Source organism: Pelophylax lessonae (assembly GCF_965119305.1).
Source record: "Pelophylax lessonae genome assembly, chromosome: 4".
NCBI lineage: Eukaryota > Metazoa > Chordata > Amphibia > Anura > Ranidae > Pelophylax > Pelophylax lessonae.
In genome coordinates, this window is record NC_138771.1 from 64,211,960 (window position 1) to 64,232,035 (window position 20,076).

Sequence of the window (20,076 nt, forward strand, 5' to 3'; positions counted from 1 at the left end):
TGACTTCGCAAACCCATTTGTCCGGGATTCTGGAAAGCCATGGATCCGGGAACCGGCGAAGACGTCCCCCCACCCCAGTTATGGGTGGGGGCGCACCTTCAGGCTTTGGATGGTTTATCTTCAGGTCTGGAGGGGGCGGGCTTTTGCTTGCCCGACCAACGACCCCTGACGCCTCCTGCAGGAGCTTTGGAGGACTTCGTTTTTTCACCCGCTGGACGAAAAAACCTCTTGTGAGCAGAAAAAGAAGGCCCTCGTCTTTGACGAGTTCCTCTACCTTTAAAATTTTGCGGTAAAAAGGTGCTTTTTCCACCGGTGAGATCCTTAATGATCTCATCTAAGTTGGCTCCAAATAGACGCTCTCCTGAAAGGGGATATTAGCCAATGCTTTTTTGGAACTTTGGTCGGCTAACCAACCTTTTAGCCACAGTGTACGCCTGAGAACCACTGCTGAGACTGATGCTCGCGCCATTAATGGAGTGGCGTCTAACGCCGCATCACATACAAACTGTAACCCCTGTATCATTTGTTCCAACAAATCTGATACCGCCTGAGGGACTTCTTCTAAGTCCCGGCGTAACCACTTGGTCCATTCAGTTACAGCCTGCGAAACCAGACCAATAGCAATTATTGGTCTGAAAGCTGATCCAATCAAGGAAAACATGGTGCGAGACATAGCTTCTATCTTGCGATCCACTGGATCTTTAAAAGACGGAGCGTCTTCTAAAGGAATAACCGTGGCTTTGTTCAATCTAGCAATAGGTGAATCCACCACAGGTGGTTCTGTCCATTTCTTAATAAGGGTTTCCTCAAACGGATAACGCCTGTCAATGCGTTTAGAAATATTAAAAGTGCGTTTTGGCAGACGCCATTCTTCTTCGATTGGATTGCCAAAACATTTGGGCAATGGAAAAACCTTCGCCACTTTGATGCGCTTTTTAGTCCCAAAAGGGATCTCAGTTTCAGCTATTTCTGATGGAATACCCTGTAACCTTAAAGTCTCTTGAACAGATACAATGAGTGCGTTTACCAACGCTTCCTCTCGGGCTATGGCGGATGCCGAAACATCCTCCTCACTGTCTGAAGAGACAGGACCCGAGACACCAATACCAGATGAAGTACCTGCAACTGCAGAAATAGGCTCAGAGTCTGAATCCGAAGTTTCAGATAATAAGGGGTTAGGCGGGGGTCGCTTTCTTGCGCCCTGTCCCTGACAAGCCACTTCCACCCGGGACACAAAAGTTTCCATAATAGCTGACAAAGATTCAATTGTCAATGGGGTGCTGGAGGATCCCGCAGACCCCTCGAGGGGATCCGGAGGAGATACATGAGTGGCAGGGTCCATGTTAATACAGGACACCTTTGCCAGCAAAAACAAAAAAACTTTTTTTTTTTTTTTTTGTGTGTCTCCCCCTAGCGCAATAGCGCCCCTCAGAGTACCTGCTTCTCGATCCCAGAGAGAGAGAGAGGGACCCCCAAGGCTCACCAACCGATGCAGTGCAGTTTCCAACAAACTGCAGTCAGCGTCTGTCTTACACAGACTGGAAGGAGCTGTTTGCTTTTTCCCGGGCAGAAGGCGTGGCTCCGCCCCCTGTGTACGCCTTCCGGCGTTCCCAGTCCTCCACGAGGTAGCTGGGCTCAAAAAACATGGCCGCCCCCATAGAAGAGACATAAGACTCCAAAAACATGGCGGCCGGCGTGACCTGAGGACATACATGCATTCGGTCTACGGCAAAATGGCGGCGGACCGCCGATATCGTCTTCCCAGCACATCCACCTGCACTCTGCTAAGAGGTGACATATGGATCTACAGAGATACACTGCACATAAGGTAGGATTATACCTCCTATGTCTGCTGTAATGTTACAGTCTGCTGGGTAGAGTGTTAGCTCTTGAACCAAGTCCACTTCCCACAAACACATGCTGTATTACAAGGGGGACTTGTAAGTATCAGATATATACTGACCATATATGGAGGGGCCCATAATATATACTGCCTCATAATGAGGAAAAAAGGGAACGTTTACTCACCATACCGAACCGACAGGCACCCTCTCTTCACAATACCCTCTCCACCGGGGTGGGGGTTTGTGGACGCCTCGACTCTCTGGTACCTGGCGTCCAAGCGAGCTTTTAACTCGCAAAGTCAGTCCCTTTACTGGGACTCCGTCGCGGCCGACTCAGCGCACTGGTCTGCACGCGCTCTTAGGCAGAAACCGGGGTGACCACTGGATCTCAACATCCAGCCCGTCGCCCGGCCCCGCATACTTAATTGAATATGTCGCGGCCGACCAAGCGCAATGCCATGGTCTGCGCGCGCTCGTAGGCCGGCTGGGGTGACCACAAGTGTCGCCCAGTCCGGCATTTTTGCTTGAAGATCTCACAGGAAAAAAACACTGGAGAAAACTACCTAAAAAATTTATTTTTCTTAAAGAAAAAAAGTCTTGCCAGGACCAAAAGATCCCAGCAAGGAACTTAGGTCCTTACTCCTGACTAGACAGAAAAAAACTGATTCCCTGTAGCAGAGAGAGGGAGGATATACCCTCAGGGACTGCCCCTAGGGTGGAGCCAGAACGTTTTGTCATTCTGCCTAGTCCTACTCCTGCGGAGACAACATAACCCAGCTCTTGAGAATCAAGAAGACTACGTCTGTCAATGAGCGATAGAGAAAAATGGATTTTTGTAAAATCTTACCGTAAAATACTTTTCTCTTAGCTCATTGACAGACGTAGTCCTCGGTGATACAGCACCTTCGGGTTATGTTGCCTCCACAGGAGCAGGACTAGACAGGAAATAAAAATGCTCTGGCCACGCCCTAGGGGCAGTCCCAGAGGGTATATCCTCTCTCTCTCCGCCACAGCAAATCAGTTATGTCACAAAAGCAGTGCTTAGCGAATTTAACCCAACCCAACTCAAAAACAGAGGGGCGGGGACTACGTCTGTCAATGAGCTAAGAGAAAAGGATTTTACGGTAAGATTTTACAAAAATCCATTTTTCTCTATCGCTCATTGACAGACGTAGTCCTCGGTGATACAGCACCTTCGGGAAGTCCCAGAGCAGTATCACAAATGAGGGGTGGGAAAATGGAAATCAAATCCCAATCTAGAAGGCCCAACCGGTGCCAACTAGAAGTTTACAATGCTCATCCTTAATGATGAGACTCAACAAAAAGAAATTTTTCAAACAGAAAAAAACCCTCGAGGTAGACCACCGGTCTCCTCAAATTGCGGCCTGCAAAACCTTGCGGCCAAATGAGGCATCCGCCGATGCCATCACATCAATTTTATAGAATTTTGTAAAGGTATGTACCGACGACCAGGTGGCCGCCTTACATACCTGGACCACTGACGCCTGATGGCGAAAGGCCCAGGAAGTACTGAGCGCTCGAGTGGAGTGCGCCCTAACAGGGAATGGAGGACTCTGACCCTTAATAGAATAAGCCTGTACCACCGTCTGTCTAATCCATTTGGCAATGGTCGCGGCAGATGCAGGCAACCCCTTTCTGGGGCCATCCGTGATCACAAAAAGTGAATCCGTCTTACGGAATGATTCCGTAGCTTTCAGGTATACCCTGATTGCCCGAACCACATCCAAGGAATGCAACACATGTTCCCGATGATGATTGGGCTGAGGACACAAGGAAGGTAGTACAATATCTTCATTCAGATGAAAATCTGAAACCACCTTAGGAAGAAAGGATGGCTTAGGATGAAGTACTACCTTATCCCTATGAATCACTAGGTATGGGGACTGGCATGATAATGCAGCCAGTTCTGACACCCTGCGAGCAGAAGTGATAGCCACCAAGAAGGCCACCTTCTGGGATAAAGTAAGCAAGGGAATCTCCCTGATGTTTTCAAAGGGAGGTTTCTGTAGAACCGACAAAACTAAATTAAGATCCCAGGGCGGTAAGGGCGCGCGGACTGGTGGAGCCAGGTGCCGCACCCCCTGGATGAAATTCCGCACCAAGGACTTGGTAGCTAAAGGTTTCTGAAAGAAGATTGCTAATGCTGAAACTTGACCCTTGATGGTGCTCAAGGCTAGTTTCTGCTCAACCCCTTTTTGCAAAAAGGCCAATATTCGAGTCACCGAATAGGTACGTGGAGGAAATCCTAAAGATTCGCACCACGCAATATAAGTCTTCCATGTGTGATAATAGACCTTGCTGGAAGTCGCTTTCCTTGCTTTAATAAGGGTAGGAATGACTGAAGCTGACAACCCTCTGTCCTTCAGTACTTGGGTCTCAATGGCCAGGCCATTAAAACCAGCGACTGTAATGCACGATGGTAAATTGGTCCTTGAGACCACAGACATTCCCTGAGACGAAGTTCCCACGGAACGTCTGCGACTAGCATGTCCAAGTCGGCCAGGCCGGCTTGACGAGGCCAGCCTAGAATTTCTAGGACCACTGGCGCTGACTGGATCTGAACCAGGCATCCCTAGAGCTATCTGGCCCCGACCATCCGAGAAAGTCTGGTCGTTTTCTGTTCCCACACATTTATCAGATACCTGATTCCTATCAGGAAGGGTGATCTTTTCTGGTTGAACCTCAGGGACCGAAGTCACCCGGCTAGAGGCTTCTTGGTCTGTCTGGTCAACCAGATCCGATTCCTGTGGGGAATAGAGACTAATCTTAGGAAAAGGTAAAGGAAAAGATCTATTCAGGGAACGGTGACTACCGCTCTCTGTAGTACTTAAATGTTGGAAGGGAAGAATCGCACCGGTAGTAGTAGTCGATGCCCGATCTAATGTCCTGAATACCGGTGAAAACGTCCCCCCACCCTTAACCCGGGTGGGGGCGCACCTTCAGGCTGTGTAATCCTTTGCTTCGGGTTTGGCTGAGTCGGTCCTCTGTTTGTCCGACCAGCCTTTCTTGAACCCTCCTGGAGGAGTCTTGCCTTTCCCGCTAGTTCCAGCCGGGCGTACGAACCCTTTATGGGCGGTAAAGAAAGGTCCTCGCTTGTTGCGAGGTCCCTTAGCTTTAGCAGCCTGTGGCAAGAAAGTGCTCTTGCCCCCAGTGGCATCCTTAATAATTTCATCTAGGGTGGCCCCAAATAGACGATTCCCCTGAAAGGGGAGATTCGTCAAGGTCTTTTTGGAACCTAGGTCAGCTGACCAGCATTTTAACCACAGCACACGTCTGAGGATTACCGCTGACATAGATGCATGCCCTAATAGGGGAGTAGTGTCCAAGGCTGCGTCACAGATAAACTGTAGCCCTTGTATAATCTGTTCCATCAAATCAGATGTTTCCTGGGGAATATCTTTTCCCCTAAGGTCTTGGCGTACCAATCTTGCCCATTCCGTAAGTGTCTGGGAAACTAGACCAATAACAATTACTGGTCTAAATGCTGACCCTATCAGAGAGAAGATAGTGCGGGACTCTGCTTCCATCTTCCGATCCACCGGATCCTTAAAGGACGAAGTGTCCTCCACTGGGATAACCGTGGCTTTATTCAGCCTGGAAATAGGTGGATCCACCACTGGTGGTACCGTCCATTTCTTAATGAAGGATTCCTCAAATGGATAGCGTCTAGCAATACGCTTGGAAATCGTAAAGGTACGCTTAGAATGCCCCCATTCTCCTTTAATTTTATTCCCAAAACACTTGGGTACAGGAAAAACCTTCACCGTTTTGATGGGCTTGTTAGTACCAAAGGGAATCTCTGTTTCAGTTGCCTCTGCCGGTAAAACCTCAAGTCTTAAGGTTTCCCGCACTGCCACAACTAGTGCGTCCACCAATGCTTCTTCCTGAATTATAGCGGGAGAAGGAACGTCCTCCTCACTGTCTGAGGGAGCTTTACCTGAGGTAACAGCCCTTGCAGAGGGACCTGCAGCTGCAGTGACCATCTCTGAATCTGAGTCAGAGGTGTCAGATAATATAGGGGTAGGCGGGGGTCGCTTCCTTGACCCCCGTCCCTGACAGGCTGCCTCCACCCGAGCCACCAAAGACTCCAAAACTGCTGTAAATGCATCCATACTCTGTGCACCGGCGGGTCCCGTGGCCCCCTCGAGGGAAACAGGTGGGGGAATTAGTGTGGCAGGGTCCATGATTATTCCAGTAACTTCCCGGATAATACACTTCAATTAAATAAAAAAATTTTTTTTTTTTTTCAGACCCCCAGCGCCACAAAAGCCCCTTAGTGTTACCTGCTAGGGATCCCTATCGATCGAGAGAGAGAGATAGACCCCCAGGCTCACCACTTGATGCTCAGAGTTTAACTGCAACAGGTTACAGCGCTGTCTTCACAAACAGGAAGTCTTTTGGCTGGCTGCCCAGGAAGAAAGGAGGCGGCTCCGCCCCTCTGCACGCCTTCCGGCGCCTCCCCTAGCTCCACGAGGTGTTTGGATCACCTCAAACATGGCCGCCCCCATGCTGGAGACACGAGGCTACGCCAAAATGGCGGCTCGTGCGATCCAGCAAAAAAAAAATGGCGGCGGCCTGTACCGAATAGCGGTGTGCTGCAGAGCACACAACACCTTCTCTGCATGGGGATTTGGCGTGGTTGGCGGTACCAGCCCTGGCGGACCGCATGGCCGTTCGGAAGGCCTGCTATAGCTGGAGATTTGACTAGGAGTCTACATGTCCGTGGCTTCTGACTGGTAGGTACTTATTATTATCACAGTAAGATTCCCAGACTGCCACTGATTACAATCTTTAACATGTATACAATTAGATTGTTAGCTCCCAAACCAAGCCTCCTGGCTTTTTGCACATAAAATCACACTCAAAGTAGGGGGATCTGTGCCATGTTATAGGATAGAGGGGGACTCTATCTTACCATACAGAGAGGGGCCCGCGTTCACCACAAGACCCGTCAAGGGAAAAGGGGGAACATACTACTACCATACCGGAACCAGGCGGGCACCAACTCCTGACAGTACCCCTCTCCACCGGGGCGGGAGGGCTGTCGACCAATACGGACGACGTGACTCATGGTCCTTGGCGTTTCAGCGAGACGTTTAACTCGCGGGGTCAGTCCCCCAGTGGGACTATGTCGCGGCCGACCCAGCGCGGAGCTATGGCCTGCACGCGCTCGTAGGCTGAACTGGGGTGACCACCGGATCTCAACATCCAGCCCGTCGACCAGTTCAGCTTTCTTGCTTGAAGATCTCACAGGAACACTGGAGAAAAAAAAAAAAGCTGTCTAAAAAAATCTTTTTAAGAAAAAAATCTTGCCAGGACCGAAGATCCCAGCAAGGTATCTAGGTCCTTACTCCTGACTAGACAGAAAAAAACTGATTTGCTGTGGCGGAGAGAGAGAGAGGATATACCCTCTGGGACTGCCCCTAGGGCGTGGCCAGAGCATTTTTATTTCCTGTCTAGTCCTGCTCCTGTGGAGGCAACATAACCCAAAGGTGCTGTATCACCAAGGACTACATCTGTCAATGAGCGATAGAGAAAACGGAATTTTTGTAAAATCTTACCTGTAAAATTCCTTTCTCTGAGTCCTCCGACAGTCGCCGCCTCTTCATATTCGTCACAATGGGGTAATTGACCTTTGCTCCGTAGGAGTAGCTAGGCAACAGAATATGTCAATATTAAGGCTTTTAACATATCCCACCCCCAGGGGGTGGTCCCCTCAGTCAATACCCTCCTACTTCCTGTATCCATACCTCAGTTTCAGTAGAAGAGCAGTAGAGTATACAACCAAACCCCAAAAGAGGGGCGGGGGCGGCGACTGTCGGAGGACTTAGAGAAAGGAATTTTACAGGTAAGATTTTACAAAAATTCCGTTTTCTCTTACCTCCTCCGACAGTCGCCGCCTGTTCATATTCGTCACAATGGGGACGTCCCAAAGCAGTGCAAACATGAGGGGTGGGAAACGCAGCCGCGCCTAAGGCAACGCCGTCTCCACATCAGAGAAAGGAACCTTACCAAAGGAAGGAACCAGCTGGGCAGCATGAAAAAAACTTGCTCAACAGAAGCAACAACCCAGGAAAAAAACAAATAACCTAGGGATAAAAACACATCCCAAACAGCCAAGGGTCCAAACAAGGGACCTTAAAGAACTGCAGCACTAAGAACCTTGCGGCCAAAGGAAGCATCTGCCGATGCCTGAACATCCACCTTGTAGAATTTTGAGAAGGTGTGAACGGACGACCAAGTCGCCGCCTTACACACCTGGGCCACAGAAGCCCGATGATGACAGGCCCAAGACGTACTCCGAGATCTGGTAGAGTGCGCCTTCACAGGCATAGGAGGAACTTTCCCCTTCAAAGCATATGCCTGTTCAATGGTCTGTCTGATCCATTTGGCGATGGTAGAAGCCGACGCCGCCATGCCCTTCCGAGGACCCTCTGGAAGGACAAATAAGGAATCCGACTTGCGAAAAGATTCAGTCGATTTCAGGTAAACCCTGATCGCCCGAACCACATCCAGGGAGTGCAAATCCACCCCCTTCAGATGTTTAGGTTTCGCGCAAAGCGAAGGCAAGACAATGTTCTCATGGAGGTGAAATTCTGAAATCCTCTTCGGAAGAAAAGAAGGGTTAGGTCGCAAGACCACCTTATCCAAGTGGAGCACCAGATACGGAGACCTGCAGGACAAAGCTGCCAGCTCCGATACTCTGCGAGCCGAAGTGATCGCCACCAAAAATGCGACCTTCTTGGACAACAGACAACGAGATCATCCTGATCTGTTCAAAAGGAGCACGTTGTAACACGGACAGAAAAAGATTCAAGTCCCAAGGAGGCAGAGGTTCCCTCCTCCTCGGGACTAGATGTCGCACCCCTTGAACAAAAGTGCTAACCAAGGAGTTAGATGCCACAGGACGTTGAAAAAGAACGGCCAACGCAGACACCTGACCCTTGATCGTAGCCAGCGCCAAACGCTGGTCAACACCCGTCTGAAGGAAGGACAACACCCTAGACACCGAGTACGTGCGAGGGGAATACCCCCTGGACTCACACCAGGCAAAATAGGCCTTCCAAGTACGGTAATAGACCTTCCCCGAGGAAGACTTCCTCGCGTTGATCAAAGTGTGAATGACCTCAGGGGAGAGACCCCTATCCTTCAGGACCTCGGTTTCAACAGCCAGGCCGTCAAAGCAGGATGGAATATCGGTCCTTGAGACAGGAGATCCTCTCGAAGAGGCAGACGCCACGGGGTGTCGACCGACAGATTCACGAGGTCTGCGTACCAGGACCGGCGAGGCCAGTCCGGCGCCACAAGAATCACCGCGTGCGATTCCGAGTTCAACCTGCGAAGGAACCTGGACAGCAGTTGAATCGGCGGAAACGCGTACATCAGTCGGTACTGATGCCACGGAGCTACCAACGCGTCTGACGCATCTGCCCGAGGATCGCACATCCTTGCCACGAACCTTTTCACCTTGTTGTTCAGACGAGACGCGAACAGGTCCACCTCCGGAAGACCCCACTTCGCGCACAACATCTGGAAGACATCCGGGTGGAGGGACCATTCCCCCTGGTCCAGGGTCTGGCGACTCAGATAATCCGCCTGCCAGTTCTCCACCCCCGGAATGTGAACCGCCGTATATCGCCGGGACGTGTGTCTCGGCCCAAGACAGAATGTCGGCCACCTCCCGAGCCGCTCAGGCACTCCTGGTGCCCCCTTGGTGGTTGATGTAGGCCACCGCCGTGGCATTGTCCCATCTGCACCCGAACCGGACGGCCCTGCAGCCTGTCCGTCCAACGTCGAAGGCAGAGAGTTATCGCTTGCAATTCCAGAATGTTGATCGGAAGGGAAGATTCCTCCTCCGACCAAGTTCCCTGGGCGGACAGAACGCCCAGAACACCACCCCCAGCCCGATAGACTGGCATCCGTGGTGACCACCGTCCATGAGAGAGGACGAAAAGACTTGCCCCCCGACACCGTCGGGGACTGGAGCCACCACAGAAGATCCCTTCTGGTGCAATGACTCAACGAAATCCGGAGATCCGGAGATTGCGGTCGCCCGTCCCACCTGGATAGGATCTCCGATTGGAGACCCCGCGTGTGAAACTGGGCGAAGGGAATCGCCTGGAAAGCTGAGACCATCAATCCCAAACAGCGCATGCACGTCCGGATGGACGAGCACGGAACGTCCCTGAGGGACCTGACTTCTTCCTGAAGAGTCCCGAGTTTGTCGTCCGGTAGGAAGACCTTCACCTGGACAGAGTCCAGAATCATACCCAGGTAGGGTAGACGAACCGACGGGCACAGCGTCGATTTTGGAAAGTTTATCGTCCAACCAAACTCCTGCAGAGTCTGCATCGTGACGGACAGGTCCTTCACCAGACCCTGGCTGGTCGCAGACCGAACCAGAATGTCGTCCAGATACCCCAGGACAGAGATGCCCTGGGCTCTCAACAAAGCCAGAACCGGTGCAAGCACCTTGGTGAACACCCGTGGAGCTGAAGCGAGACCAAAAGGTAGCGCCACGAATTGGTAATGATCCTCCGCAATTGCGAATCGAAGGTACCTCTGGTGACCCTCGAAAATGGGGATGTGAAGGTACGCATCCTTCAAGTCGATGGAGGCCATGGATTCCCCCGGAACCAGGGCAGCCACCACCGACCGCAGGGATTCCATGCGGAACTTGCGAACCCGCACAGAGCGGTTCAGAGCCTTCAAGTCCAGAATTGGACGCACCTTGCCCTCCTTCCTGGGCACGGTGAACAGATTGGAATAGAACCCCCGAAATCTGTCCCGATGAGGCACCGGAACCACCACTCCCTGAGCCCGCAGGTCCCGCACCGCCAGGTGCAGATCCCGCAAACGCTCCGGAGACAGTTGAAGATTTGAGGGAAAAAATCTGCTCTCCGGCCGAGAGAGAAACTCGATCTTGTAGCCAGATCGAACGATTTCCTGAACCCACCTGTCCCGAACACGGGCCAGCCAGGGTTGAAGAAAACCGAGCAAGCGTCCCCCCACCCCAGAACTGGGTGAGGGCGCCCCTTCAGGCCGCATTGTCATGGGCAGTGGATCCGGACTGGCCGGACTTCTGCTTACCTGTCCACGGCTTCTTTTGAGAGCCTTGACCTTTGAAGGGCTTGCCCTTATAATGCGACCGAAAGGCACGAAAGGACCCCTGAGAGGGTCGAAAAGAAGCATGCTTCTTACCAGGAGCAACCTTAGCCTTGTGGGATTGGGGCAAGAGCGTGCTCTTACCACCCGTGATCCCTTTTATCAGTGTATCCAAGGATTCGCCAAAAAGGCGAGATCCGGTATAGGGTAGAGTAGCCAAGGTTTTTCGCGAATATTGATCCACAGACCAACACTTCAGCCAAACCAGGCGGCGTGACAACACCGCCACGCTGTGCACACGTGCAGCCAACGGGACTATATCCAAGTGCGCATCACACAAATACATGACTCCCTGATGGATTTAAACCACCATAGCCAGCGTCGCCGGAGGGGCAGAGTCAGCCACCAGGACGCGCCGAAGTACCTGCGTCCAATTCGCGACCGCCTGAGCTGCCATAAGTGAAGCAAAAATAGCTTTCAGCATAGAACCGGTAACCGAATAAGTATGACGGGCAAGAGACTCCAGCCTCCTGTCCGTGGCATCCCGAAACACCGGGTATCCTCAGCAGGAATCGCAGTGGACTTATTCAAAACCGCCACCGCGTGATCCACCGGAGGTGGCACACACCAACGTTCATCAGTAGCGGGCATGAAAGGATAACGCAGCTTGAACCTACTAGGCACAGCAAAAGGCTTCCGTATATTGCGCCATTGTTCACTAACAGCGCGCTGAAAATCTTCAGTGCAAGGAAAAACCTGCGATGATTTGCGTCTCCGCTGCGTCCCATAAGAGGCCAGGACAGCAGGAGGACATGGCTCATCCTGCAAACGCAGTGTTTGTTTGATAGAAGCAACCAATTCATCCATGAGTGCAAGCTCTTCAGACGAGCCAAGGGGGGAACTATCAACCCCTTCAACCTCAGCCTCCACTTCAGACCCCACAAGATCCAGGGAGGAACGGGACCCCGATAAGGAGACCCCAGCCATAGCAGCCCCATCACCATCTGAATCAGAGGAAATTGAAACTCTGGGCCGTTTTGTGGATTGAGCAGCCACAAGCATTTGCACCTGAGCAGCAAGGTTAGCCACAACAGCAGCCAAATCACCCCCTGGGGGGGAAACAGCAGCCCCTTGGCCTCCCACCAAAGTGAGAGGAAATTTGCTTTCCTGAGAATCCATGCCCCCAAAAGTCTGCAGAAGAACAAAGGGTAACTGCCCCTTTAAAAGCGCGGCGAGCGCATCCCACCGCACACACACACCAGCACAAAGCCGACCCCCACAGGGAAAAGCACAAACTCAGGCAAGGATTCAGGAATAGAGAGGATAAAAACCTGGAGAGACCACTGCTGCTGCTGCCTCGATCGGTGCGCCCAGGGAAAAGGAAGTGATGCAATACAGGCCGCTCTATTAAAGCCTAATAGCTATTAAAGCCTAATGGCCGCCCGCAGTGTTAGCATGAGGCCGGAGCAATCGCCGCCAAAATGGCGGCGCTTGGCGCCGAAAACGCCGCTCCCCACATACAGTGAAAACACCAGTACACGTGCAGTACATTAAAACAATGGCGGACCGCAGCAGCGGCCGCCTCATGTATGCATAAACACGATCCAATCATGCCCCGCAGCATACAGCCTGTCACACAGTAAAAAAGCAGCACACAGTCTGACACAGAAACAGTGCAGCATAGCCCCCCTCCTTGCAGCCCACATAATGCAGCCAAGACAGATAGGGAGTCCAATAGTGTGAACAGAGGCAGGGTTACACAGTCCCAGACTGACACCCCCCAAACAGATACACTTACCTCCTAAATGGCGTGGGGAACCCGCACAAGCGATCAAGCCACTGCACATGGGACAGTCGCAGCCAGGACACAGCAGAACTGCGGTGCGAAACCGCATGGCGTCCAGTGAGGTAGCCACCTCACCATAGCATCCCTGCAGCGAACAGGGATGGGTCGTTCACATATGCCAGGAAAAATACCTGACTGAACGCTCGATGGCAGGCTGAGAAGCCACTGGCCCACAACCTGCGACCAGGGGGGCCAGCCCGAGACCCAGCCCGCGCGATCCTCTTCATCAGAAGACCTAACTAATGCTGACAAAAGTAACAGCTAAGCAAAGAGAGATAAAAAAACTCAAATAAAATCAAAAAAGAAGATAAAAGGCGGAGACAAAATGCCCCAGCATAGAGACATCCAGCTACTCCTGACAAGCTAGACAATGAAACTGAGGTATGGATACAGGAAGTAGGAGGGTATTGACTGAGGGGACCACCCCCTGGGGGTGGGATATGTTAAAAGCCTTAATATTGACATATTCTGTTGCCTAGCTACTCCTACGGAGCAAAGGTCAATTACCCCATTGTGACGAATATGAAGAGGCGGCGACTGTCGGAGGACGTAAGAGAAACTAATTTTATTGCAGCTTATCAATTCTTAGATGGGATGACTACATTTGATTTGTTTTTTAGGCTCTTTCCTTTATTTTCATCTGTTGATCTAGCTAGTAAAACTGTTTTTAAACACAACAAGCTGTTCTGCAGATATAGCAGTTAGAGGGATGAGACAAGCCACTGGCTGACAGGGGGCTTACAATTAACAGATTTTATTTATTCAGTAAAATCTTTATTCCAAAAAGGAAACAAAAACTGCTGAAACTACTTAAGTTTTTCTGGAGTTTGAGTTCAATTTGCTAGTGTATCTAAATCTGCTAGTGCATCTAACCCCCCCCCCCCAGACTGAGAATGTTTCTGTCCAAAGGTGGCACCTTTGCTCCTCCATCCAGAGTGGGGGTACTCAAATACAAGAGGTGTGTTACTGGCAAGCTCATCAAGTGAAAACAGAGTGGAAAAGGCCTAAGAAAAGAAAAAGAATGCAGTCAACTCGTCTAATAATAAATTGGTAAACCTGGCAATGTACAATATTACATTTTTAGTTTTGGATTTGGAATCAACACTGCTTTAGGTACATCTCAAGCCAATACTTTGTGATAGCGCAAAGAAGGGTTTGGGTTTTTTTTGCCATGTGTATCATTGAGGAGATTTCCCTTCACTTTCAGTCCTGGAGGCAAAACAGGAAGTGAGAGGAAATCTCCAAGGACCTTTTTGTTATGCTTTTCCAGAGCAACAAAAGCACATTAAAACCTTTCCCCGTGCAACTCTTTACAGTGGAGGTGTGCGGAGATTTTTAAAGTTCTGCTTCATTGATTTACAATGGAAGGTGCGTTTTTGGTGCAGTTTGATGCAAAATCACACCAAAAAAAGCACCTTCCATTTTAAGTTCAACGGGAACCCATCAAAAGCAGATCAGTGTGAAAGGGTCCTTAAAAGAAGTATAGCCCCCCCCCCCCCCCAAATCATACTTGCCTACGTGGATGCAGCATCATTCCTAAGTTGAATCTGTCCTCTGCTGGCTCTAAAACTGAGAACCAAGCGATCAAACACTGATAATCATTTGGTTCTCAGAGCCCCGTGAGCAGAGGGCAGGGTTGTGGAGGGGTCAGGAGCAGCTGGCTCAGACTCTCAGTGGCTCACTGAGAGGCTGAGCTGGTCCAGGGCTGTGGGCTGATCCCAAACATAGACAAATCTCTCCCCAGTCTTGACCGGCTCTGTGACGTCAGTCCACTGTCTGCTTAAAATGGGTCACAGAAATTCAGAACGTACTGCACTCCTATGGTCGACAGGAGAAGTACAGCCAAACAAGCTTTGGCTGTACTTCTCCTTCACGAAAGGGAATGAAAATGTCTTTAAACAGCTATCAGCGTTGGGAAGATTTTCCCTTCATTCCTGTTCTAGCAGGAACTCAAAATGTTGAATTTTCACCGTCTGATAGTCAGGGGCACAAACAGCCATATAAATCTGACAGGGGTTACACCCTTTTACTCTATCCAAGAATTATGTCTATGGAGAGCAAGTGCTGGAGGACATTTCTGCACGATGATGGTAACCACTAGAGAGGCAAGTGGTTGCATTTCTAAAAAGGGGGGGGAAGCAAAAACGTGGAGTTGTACAGCAGTAACAAGCACTGTTTTTTTTACTTATCTTGAATGACTTCTTTAAAAGGTAATCTGTAAAAAGATTATGTGGGCTGCTAACCTTTGCTTCCAAAAATTTGAAATGCCTAACTGCCATGCCAATCAATGGTTTCAGTACTTTGAGTCTTTATTCGGATAGAAGAATCCAGTATTCTATGGTTTCACTTGCTGCACACTTATTCATCATCTGTGACTGAAAGAACTGAAACCACAAATAGCCAGCCAACAAGCATTTTAAGAAAGAGGCCAGCTGATATAAGCAGGTTTTCTTTATTGTAAAATGTACAGGAGATCATCAAATCTGCTTTTGGTAAAACTACCTGCTTCACTTTTTTTTTTTTTTAAGGTATTGGTGTAAAAACGGTGTAAAAATAGTCACAAGCACACAGCTAGCAATACAAGAGAATCCCTTATACTGGAGTTCTTTAATAATTCTCTTAGACAATGAAAATTGAGCTATAAACAATTGAATGGTGTATTTCTGTAAACAATTATATATAAAAACATCTTGATTATTTTATGCAAAATAGTGGCAGATCTCTGAATTTCCTGAGAGATATTACCTTTCTTTTTACATATTTGGTCTATTTAAAGCATACAACAGACACCCCGTACTGCATACATGAGTGTTCGCCTGCCCAAAAGACAGCCTGCTGTACCATGCAAAAATGATCTGTTCCATGTTTCCCCACCAGCAAAATGTTTTTCCAATGGTTTGCAACTGTTCTAGCAAAATAAGAATAGTAGAACAATCCAGAATATTGGGAAATAAAACCAATGATTCAATTTTTAGGTTTAACAGAAAGATAATTATATTGTACGGTTACAGTTCACTTTCTATTAAACAATATATCCATTATTCGATTTGACACCCCAGTTTCTTGGAATGAAGTCTTGAAAATTTTGCAGGCTTGATAAAATATGGTGTGTAGTTTGTGCATAGAACAGATGTGCTATTAAAAACGGGAAAAAAAAAAAAAAAAACACACACACACATAAAAGAATGTACGACTAAACAAATCCAATAGCAAAGCAAAAGGTTCAAATTTTGAGTCCATTTTTTTCAAAGGACTCCATTGCTTTTGCACAGAGTTAGCTATGGAAAAAAAAAAAAAAAAAAAAAAAGGGGGGGGGGGGGGGGAGTATGCTATCAACAGCAAAACCTAGGCTGCTGTAAAATTTTCCAAATATAGGCTATCGATGTAGAGAGAATCATCCATTCTGAAAGAAACCAAAACTTGATATGTGCAAAAGGAGGGAATACAAAAAGAAAAAAAAAAAAAAAGAAAGTAAGCAGAAAAGCCACATGCAGTATATGTACAAAAGTCTCTTTTAAAAAATATTTTAGCTTCATATACATGTAAGTCTACCTGCAGTTTTCAAAGTTTAACATATAAAACATTTTGCTTAGTAGAAAAAAAAAAAAAAAAAAAGTTCCAAATAAAAAAGGCAAAAAACAAAATCTGTACAAACATTTCCACAAGGAAATGGTAACCTTAAAGGCCTTCGATCTGTTTGTAGAAAGCAATGCAGATCTGAGTATTTGTAGGCAATGTATGATGGAGAGCACTCCATGAACCCTTCTCTTAAACCTTACATCTTGCCTTATTTGCTCACAAAAAGGAATCTCTGCATCCTTTCAGATGAAAAAAAAAAAGAAAAGAAACAGCATCAACTTCTTTGCGTTAGGGGAAAGAAAAAAAAAAAAAAAAAAAAGAAAACTATATACAGTATTTCATTTAAATACTTTTCACAAGGATTGACCTTTTAAGACCTGCCCTTGTATTATACAGGTCCTTGTTGAAGATCAGTTCTCTTGCAGATCACTTATTTGGATGTCGACTTGTGGCATGTTACAGTACACAGGTCTGGATTATAATTTTGGGGGGAAAAAAATATATATATAAAAAAAGTCTGCTCAGCAATGGCATTTAAGCCACTTCTTTATTAGTCTGCAGCCTGGTCATGGCTTCCAATTTTTGTCTGTATGCCTCTGCCTCCTGTTCTTTTCTAAGAAGCTGCTGGCGATATTTCTGGGCTTCTCTGTTGGCATCATCAAGTTGCTTCTGAAGAGATTCTCTTTCCTGCAAAGAAATGAAAGAGTATGATTTTACAGCAATACATCAAAGGCTTAGCCTATAATTTCCAAACTGCTACAGCATTGGTAAAGTGGACCTGTCAACAGCACACAGAGCCTTAATAGGATTTTTTTTTTTTAAATGGACTATCAAAAATGAACCTTTATAATCTACTAGAATTCCCCACAAATAAATGCCCTTTACAATATATTTCCAATGCCAGCAACTGCAAGAAAATAAAGCAGTTGCAAATAATGTATGCGTGCGAAATGTCTTAGGCTAATGTTTTGGACACAGACAACAGATCCACTTTCCAAAAAAGAATAATATGCGCCAAATACACAGCACGAGGGTTCTCTGGCAAATAGAAAAAAAAAAAAATATGCAAACAGGAAAAGAATATGTAAAATTATAGGAAATGCAATCAGAGTGCTTATTGGAAGTATCTGCATGTCCCTCATGTCACAGTGTACATAAAGCACTGCTACAATACTAATAGATCAGCCAATCAAAAGTATCTGAACACAGCTGCCAAGTGAAAACTATTTAAAAAGGATGTGGAGATATTGATCTATAGCTCTTGTACTTGGCACAAAACTACGCATTAAATGCAGCACACCAGGCAACCCTAGGCTAGCATACAGACAAAAATTGGAAGCTATTACCAGGCTGCAGACCATTAAAGATGTGGTTTGAATGCCATTGTTGAACAGATAGATATAGTTTGCCCCAAAATGATATTTGGCTAAAATGCACTATAAAATATTGTTCAGCATAGTAAATGCAGTCAAAAGACATCAGCTAATGACCGGTACTGGTTTGTGTGTTCAGTCATCTTACCACACAAACAAACCTCTAAGAAGGGTAATGAGATGCCTCTGATCACCTACGTCAGTGAGATCTTTTCTAAATATAGCCACTTGTAAGAAAATAAAGTAGACATATTTATGTATTTAAGTAGCACTCTCATGGTTTACCAATTTAGGAATTACTAAAGTTTGCAGCCCAAAATGTGTAGCAGCAGATACATCCACCCAGAATAGAAATACAGTAACTAAAAACATGGGGTATCTGTTAACAGGCGGATTAAAATTAAAAATTAAATAAATAAAAAATACCACACAATTGTCATGCATGAAAAAAATGCCAGGCAGTAGCAAAACATGTTTTCAACAATAGGAAAATGAAAAAATGAAAAAAACAAAATCCACACATGGCTCCCACAAAATGGAATAAAACCATTATTTAGAGAGTCTCTCAGAAACCTACAGTAAAGTTTTAAGAATATATAGTAATACCTGAGAGAACTCTTGAGTATTCACAATATAGATTTCTGAACCAGAAGTTTCTGGAATCTATCAGATCAAAGAGAAGTTAAAAAGAAACAAGGTAGTGTTTTTTTTTTTAAAAAAAAAGGCCTATTAGAAGAAAAAACAGGTCGCCAGCATGAAAGTTGTAGGAAAATGCCTTCATTTTATTACAAATGTATTATTGATAGAACAAACACAAGAACTAGCATACAAGGCAAATGTCATCTGAGGCTAAAGTCTGCATTAAAGATTAGGACATGTTATTTGAGGCATTTGCCAACACTAATCTGTAATGTGCTAAATAATCCAAAAGATTTAAAGACTTTGCAAAGGTCACCTTGCAAATATGCACCCAAAAAAAAAAAAAAAAAACCCCTAGGTCCCTGAACTGCATTAAAGTTTAACAACCAGTTTTAGATTTTGTGTTTTTCGCATAATGTATAAAATAAAACTTGACCTGGCCTTAAATATTTCTGTTATCCATGTTTTAGCACCTAACTGAACCTAAATCTATCACCCTATGGAGCTCCCTTGTGTCCAGAGAAGTTTATGTGATCACAACTGCCATAATAGAGATTACGCACCACAGCCTAGAGTTCTAGAAATTTTAAATACTACAGTCTCTTCTGCCCACTGACAGGCAATCATAGGTGGCAAGAATTAGCGATAGAAGGGTCTGGAGCTTAAATCTAAATTTAGGGTAGCACTCGCATACAGCAAAGGTTTCAATGGGGCTCCAGATAAAATGGATTTTGAGACTAAAACTGGTTAAAGGCAACAAAGTCCCTGCACATCAGCACTGCTGCTACTTTAGGGACATTTAACGTTAATGACTATGTTCAGAATTTTACCCAACCAGTGCCACTCTATTTTAAAGCTTTGGCTATTAGGCGTTATAACACATCACCTACGAAACCAGTGATGGCGAACCTTGGCAACCGATGTTTTGGAACTATATTTCCCATGATGCTCATGCACTCTGCAGTGTAGTTGATCATCCTGGAAAATGTAGTTCCAAAACATCTGGGGTACCAAGGTTCGCCATCTCTGTCCTAAACCAACCAACAGAAGAAACCTTAAAAAAAATACCTGAACCACATTTATGGTTTCAAATGTTTCTGTAATTGCAAGGTGTTTTAAGTGGAAAATAGGACCACCTTGCATTTAGTACATTATAACACCTTGTATTCATCAAAAAATACAAGGCTTTCTGTGAATGGCAGGTGACCAGTGAGCGACCCCCCTATGGTCAGTGTGTAACCGCTCAGTACAGGACCCAGAAGAAAATACAATGCGTATTATAACAGTTTCCACAGTGGTCCCTAAGGCTCCGTTCACATGTAGGCGTTTTGGGGCGTTTTTGGGGCGTTTTTCTGCTCTAGGATCAGCTCTCAAAACGCCCAACAAGACAAATCCTATTCATTTCAATGGCCCCTGTTCACATCTGAGCGTTTTGAAGCTGTATACAAAACGCCCAACGCTCAAAAAAGTACATGAGCTTCTTTTTGGGCAGATTACAGGCGTTTTCCATTGATCTCTATTCAATCTAAAAACGCCTGCACAAAAATCGCGGCAAAAATCGCGGTAAAAAACGCCGCAAAAATCGCGGTAAAAAACGCGCGAAAAACGCTACGCTCAGGTGTGAATGTAGCCTTAGGTAGGATATATATTTACTTACATTGATCCAAGC

At 47.0% G+C, this 20,076-nt stretch overlaps 1 protein-coding gene across 2 annotated transcripts in view; it reads right to left on the bottom strand.

The window, feature by feature from the left end:
- Window positions 1–16,715: 16,715 nt before the first annotated feature.
- Window positions 16,716–20,076, bottom strand: part of GABPB1 (GA binding protein transcription factor subunit beta 1) — a 72,792-nt gene continuing 69,431 nt past the window's right edge. The window contains exons 9-10 of one of the 2 annotated variants that reach the window (XM_082256261.1): window positions 18,375–18,431; window positions 16,716–17,082 (exon numbers count right to left, since the gene is read on the bottom strand). In XM_082256261.1, the coding sequence (XP_082112387.1) occupies window positions 16,930–17,082; window positions 18,375–18,431 (210 nt within the window). In that variant the 3' untranslated portion in view covers window positions 16,716–16,929. The remainder of the gene's footprint in view (window positions 17,083–18,374; window positions 18,432–20,076) is intronic. The other variant, XM_082256262.1, reaches the window with a different exon arrangement.